General features: G+C 44.3%; 1 protein-coding gene across 2 annotated transcripts in view; it reads right to left on the minus strand.

Moving 5' to 3' along the window:
• Nucleotides 1-5,743, minus strand: part of PCOLCE2 (procollagen C-endopeptidase enhancer 2) — a 69,428-nt gene extending 63,685 nt beyond the window's left edge. Inside the window, exons 1-2 of one of the 2 annotated variants that reach the window (XM_047099343.1) lie at nt 5,626-5,743; nt 4,568-4,676 (exon numbers count right to left, since the gene is read on the minus strand). In XM_047099343.1, the coding sequence (XP_046955299.1) occupies nt 4,568-4,676; nt 5,626-5,708 (192 nt within the window). In that variant the 5' untranslated portion in view covers nt 5,709-5,743. Of the gene's footprint in view, nt 1-4,567; nt 4,677-5,625 lie in introns of those variants that run through there. The other variant, XM_047099344.1, reaches the window with a different exon arrangement.
• Nucleotides 5,744-6,000: the final 257 nt, after the last annotated feature.

The raw sequence follows: 6,000 nt of genomic DNA on the forward strand, positions 1-6,000 counted from the left end.
CTGGACAACTCTACACCCTATGCTGTGCTCACAAGTATAGCTACCATCTGTCACCATACAACGTTATTACAGTACCACTGACTGTATTCCCTATGTGGTACCTTTCATCCCCATGACTTATGTATTCCATAACTGGAAGCCTGTATCCCCCACTCGCCTTCACCCATTTTGCCCATCCCTCCACCCACCTCCCCTCTGGCAACCATCAGTGTGTTCTCTGTATTTATAGGTTTCATTCTGCTTTTTTTTAGGTTTAATTTTTTGAGAAAGTGTCATACTGTTTTCCACAGCAGCTGTATCATTTTACATTCCCACCACCAATGCACAAAGGTTCCAATTTCTCTACATCTTGCCAACAAGACTTGCTATTTTCTATTTTTTTATAATAGCCATCCTAATGGATGTGGAGTAGTATCTATTTTTTTTTTAATTTTAGAGAGAGAGTGAGAAAGAGAAAGTACATGCAAGAGGGGAAGAGGGACAGAGAGAGAGAGACAGAGAATCCCAAGCAGGCTCCAAGCTCAGCATAGAGCCCGACAAGGGGGTCTATCTCACCATGAGATCATGACCCATGCCAAAATCAAGAGTTCAGATGCTCAACTGACTGAGCACCCAGGCACCCCTATTTTATATTTACAATGCATTTCTCACTGCTTAATATCTTATTATTTACTTGTTTATTTAAATATTAATTGCTTATCTCCCCAAACTAGAATGCTAGCTGCATGAGGGAGGGCAAGGAGTTTGGCTGCATTGTTTGCTGCCATAGTCCAAATAGTATCCAGCACTCAAAACACATCTGTTGAATGAATGAGAGACCTCAGGATTACTAATTTTAGCAGTATCATGGTCCTCCTCTTTTTATGTTCCCTAGGATGTACAGGAGCTTGAAGTCCTCTTCTGCTACTCCGACAAACTAGAGGACTATGAAGAAGAAGTGAGAAGATTTTTACAAACGAATTAGTGCTATTCTCTGTGAAATATGAAGAAATAAAAATGTTGTCAAACTAAGACCTTGAGAGTACTCAGGGCCTTTGGGAATAGCAGAGGCAGTAATTATATCCAGGAGAATGTGCTGGGCTTCTCTGGAAGTTCTTGGTAGCTACTCATATGCAAACACAAAAGACACAGGCCCCTTGGAATAGAATAAACTCAACTGGCTAAGAGTGAAAACTATTAAGCTTTTTTTAAGTAGAAAATCAAGTTGTGTAATCCTTTTTTCTACATTACCTATACTTTCTAAAAAAAATTTTTTTTTCTTCTGCCAAAAAAGGCTGGCATTTGTTAGTCAACTTCATGAACATGAGTTCAGGCAGCCTGAGAAAACCACAAATAAATATGTCACAGAGACTGCTTGTCGTCTGCTTGTTTTCCCTTCTTTCCACAGTTGATAGAAAACTTTTACTCAAAAGAAAACTTTTGAATTTTAGTAGAGCACCTGGATGCCTGAAATGAAGACTTCATTTCTCAGTTTTCTTGCAGCTAGAAGTGCCATGTAACTAAAAACCAGCCAATGAGATGTAAGAAGAGAGCTGCATGTAATTATGCACAATGTCCTTAAAGGGAGGATACATGCCCTTGTTTTTCTTCCTTTATTTTGGCTAGAACAGAAACATGATGGCTGGAACTTGAACACGCATCTAAGTATGGCCTAACAGGGAGAGACAAAGATACTGAGTACCTAAAGGTTTGAAGCCGCCACACCAACCCTGCATTGCCTACCTCTAGATTCCTTTATGTGAGAGAGAACCAAACTTCTGTTTGAGCCTTTGTTATTAGGGGTCTCTGTTACTGGAAGCTAACCTAGTCCTGACTCACACAGAATACCTTCAGTATGATTATAGAACCCAACCGCAGAAATAAGGTCTTCCTAGATATAGATATATAGATATAGATATAGAATATAGATATAGATATAGATATATAGATATAGATATATAGATATAGTAGATTGTTCCATAGAAGTCTGAGTTGTTTTGAGCTGATGCCAAGCCCAGCTTAACCAATGAAGTAAGTGGGTAAGAGTGATCTGCCATATCGACTATAAGTCAGAAGGAAGGAGAAGTCAATACCAAACAATAATGATAATGAAAATGATAACAGTGATGGGTAACATTTATTAAGCACTTATTATATCTCAGGCACTGAGCCAAAGGCCTTTACGTGCACTAATTGGTTTTAATTTCACAACAATCCTGAGGTGTTTGGGTTTTTTTTTTTTAATGTTCATTTATTTTTTAAGAGACAGAGTGTGAGTTGGGGAGGGACAGAGAGAGAGAGGGAGACACACAATCCGAAGCAGGCTCCAGGCTCTGAGCTGTCAGCACAGAGCGCGATACATAGCTCGATCTCACGAACTTTGAGATCATGAGCAGAGCCGAAGTCAGGCAATTAACGCACAGAGTCACCCAGGTGCCCTACAATCCCGAGGTTTAAGAAAGATAAATCCTGGTCACACAATTTATCAGTGATAGAATGACAATGTGAATCCAGGGAAGACTGACTGGTGGGCCCATACACCTAATTTTTACATTGCATCCAAACAGAACATCCATTATACTTCCCCTCCTCCCACATAAGAATATGGTAGTCAGGCCTCTGCTGAAGCACACCACTGCTTTACCAAGGAAAACTTTCACTGGACACCCTCCTCCCATCGACATTTGATGCCATACCAACTATGCCCATAATACCCCATATATAGCCAACCATGAATTTCTACTTGTTAGGCACATGATGCCTCCCGGCCATTAATTTCCTTGGATCATGTATAACTTAAAGCCATTAAATTACAACTGAAACACAACTATAATATGAAAACCAGGGGCGCCTGGGTGGCGCAGTCGGTTAAGCGTCCGACTTCAGCCAGGTCACAATCTCGCGGTCCGTGAGTTCGAGCCCCGCGTCGGGCTCTGGGCTGATGGCTCAGAGCCTGGAGCCTGTTTCCGATTCTGTGTCTCCCTCTCTCTCTGCCCCTCCCCCATTCATGCTCTGTCTCTCTCTGTCCCAAAAATAAATAAACGTTGAAAAAAAAATTAAAAAAAAAAAAAAAAGAAAACCAAGTTCCGTGTTTATTTTGAAGCCTTATTCACGTTCACACTAATATCACTATTTCAAAGCTACTTCTTATGACTCATTCTCTCCTGGCCTCATGTGTTGCAGTAACATAATGAAATATGTACCAGTTCATCAGACAGTCAATATTTTATAGGGGAGCATCAACACATACAGGAGCCAAGTTTTATATTAAGGCAGTGGACCCCTCATATTGCCTGTCAAATGACCTTGTTAAAAATGACCCATTACAGGGGCACCTGGGTGGCGCAGTCGGTTAAGCGTCCGACTTCAGCCAGGTCACGATCTCGCGGTCCGGGAGTTCGAGCCCCGCGTCAGGCTCTGGGCTGATGGCTCAGAGCCTGGAGCCTGTTTCCGATTCTGTGTCTCCCTCTCTCTCTGCCCCTCCCCCGTTCATGCTCTGTCTCTCTCCCAAAAATAAATAAACGTTGGAAAAAAAAAATTAAAAAAAAAAATGACCCATTACAAAATAGGTTTCACTTTATGCAAAGCTGAACTTACCAAATGTTTGATCAAGTCAACTTATATAATTGTTCTAGGCCTCAGTTTCCTATCTATAAAATGGGTACAGAAGAGTTATTTTTCAGAGTGATTTCAAGGATTCAGTGAGAGTATGTGAGTTAACTACTTGGCATAGTGTCTAGGAAACAGTAAGTGCTCAGTAAGAGGGAGCTACTTTAAAAATTATAATCAGCCTGTGGCACAATCTGACTGAATAAAGGTCTCAGTGAACCAATGTGTTCAATTACTAAACAACTTCCCAACAACGAAAAAATGAAAAAGACTCACCATCATACTGACTGGAAAGATGACTCAATCTAGCTGATTCTAAATCCAGACTATTTTTTTTTAAGATGGCTGTCTGTAAATCTGACTGCTTATCTTGACTTGGCATAATCTATGCCATTACTAACCAGCATGGGCATTTTATTAGCCTTTGTTTGATATTTAGACTTTACTGCCCTATTCCACAATTATTATTATTCTCTATTCTCAGATTGCCATTAGTGGTGGTTTTAAATCAGGAACATTAAGTGGGATTTTTTTTTTTCATTTTCTTTTCCCTTTTACTCATAATTGGTATAAAGTAGTCAGGGATGAGCATTACCTTTGATCTTCTGTTCTCCAGTAGGAGACATTTATGCAGGGCACAGGCAACAAATGGATTCCAAAAGTCATTACAACAGGCCTTTGAAAACAGCCTTAATTTTCAATCTATGAAACTCAACTGAGTCAGGATGAGTTTTCAGAAACACATCTGCTTTAAGAATTTATTCCTTCAACAGTTATCTTGTGCCCTTTCTAATCACTAACACAGGATGCCACTAGTTCTATTAATAAAAATCTCCCACATAGTTGAGGTAAATCCAACATTTCACTATTTCAGGCACACACCCCTTACCTAGATCCTTACGCCAGAGGGAAAATGCAGCAGGCTTCCACTGTTTCCAATACCCACTTCCAGGAGAATACCCTTAAAAAAAATGCTTACTGTGATTTTCCAAGTACATTTGCTGTTTGGAGGGTACACTCCAGGAAAACCTTCGCTGCCAATAAATCCAGACTCTCCAGTAAGAATGCCGCCACATGTGAAAACAGGTCTGGGAAAATAAAAGAAGGACACTTAATTTGAAAGTGGGTCTAACAATCCAACGTCAACTTCAGAAAGGTGTAGCCTATTAAATATGGATAAAGTTAATATTGATTAATAAATGCCTGCACTATATACGGGATTTGAAATACTTGCTAGCTTTTAGAATATTTAAATTATAGCCTAATAAAACATTCAGTCCAGTTGTCATCTGTCTCCATCCTAGTAACACAACATCTATTTATCCATCCATCCATAAGCAAATCCTCCACATAGTGGTAAGAGCTTATAGGAAAATGGTAAATGGATAAACAAGCAATTGGTTAACATTAAAAAGTTTTAATTTCCTAGATGTGGAGAGATGCCTACTTCTCTCCTTTTCTGAATTTCATTGACCATTGGCAGGGCCTCCCATTTACAAACGGAGGTGGCTGGTGATGGAGGTGGAAGAGGGGATGCCAAAAGTGGGTCCCCCAGTCCAGGATCAGGGCCCTCCCTCAGCTCTGATGGAGGTGGCGAAGAGTTAACTTTCTGATGGAGGTGGCGTGCGGTTGCCCGCGCGCGGCGCGCGACTCGTTTTCCCCAAGGCTTCATGTCTCTGGGCCAAGCCGCCCGGGAGAGGAAAACAGAAGTAAAAAAGCAAAGTCCACAGACTTGGGCCCCAGTGCCTCCCTCCGCCCGCATAAGCACTAGGGAAGAAGAGGCGCAGGTCAGCTCCAGCCCCCGCCACGTGGTGGCCCGGCCAGCGGCAGGACCGCGGGCAGGCGGAGCTGGGGGGCTCGGGACCCGGCCCGGGGACAGCCGGCGCGGGGACGGGGGACGCCAGAGCCCGGGTGAGCGCGGGGTCGCGCGCTGGTTCCCTGGGCGCCCCGACGCGGCTGCAGGGAAGCTGCGGGCTTGGCTGCAGGAGAGCGGGAGGAAGGTAGGAAGGGAGGGAGCCCGGGTGGGGGTCGCGTTACCTCTCCGGGGGCTGCTGCCGCGACAGCTGCGCGGCGGCGGCCAGCAACAGGCAGAGCGCGGCCCAGGCGCCCGCGCCCCTCATGGCCGGTGTAGACGCACGCGGCTCGTTCCCACCCCGGCGCGCACGCCGGTACACACACCGGCTCGCACCACCCCCCCCCCCCCAGGCTCACACTCCGGCACACTCGGGCAGAAACACAGGCTCGCACGCCGCACACGCCCCGGCTGCTGCTCCCCCCGCCTTTCTTTCTCTCTCTCTCTCCCCCCCACCTCTCTCTCTCTCTCTCTCTCTCTCTCTCTCTCTCTCTCACACACACACACACACACACATACACGCGCGCGCGCGCGCACACGCACACACACACAGACACGCA

This window comes from Lynx rufus, unplaced genomic scaffold (genome assembly GCF_022079265.1).
Source record: "Lynx rufus isolate CCGP_SWC_20201006 ecotype Redwood Valley unplaced genomic scaffold, mLynRuf1.p SCAF_5, whole genome shotgun sequence".
Classification (NCBI taxonomy): domain Eukaryota; kingdom Metazoa; phylum Chordata; class Mammalia; order Carnivora; family Felidae; genus Lynx; species Lynx rufus.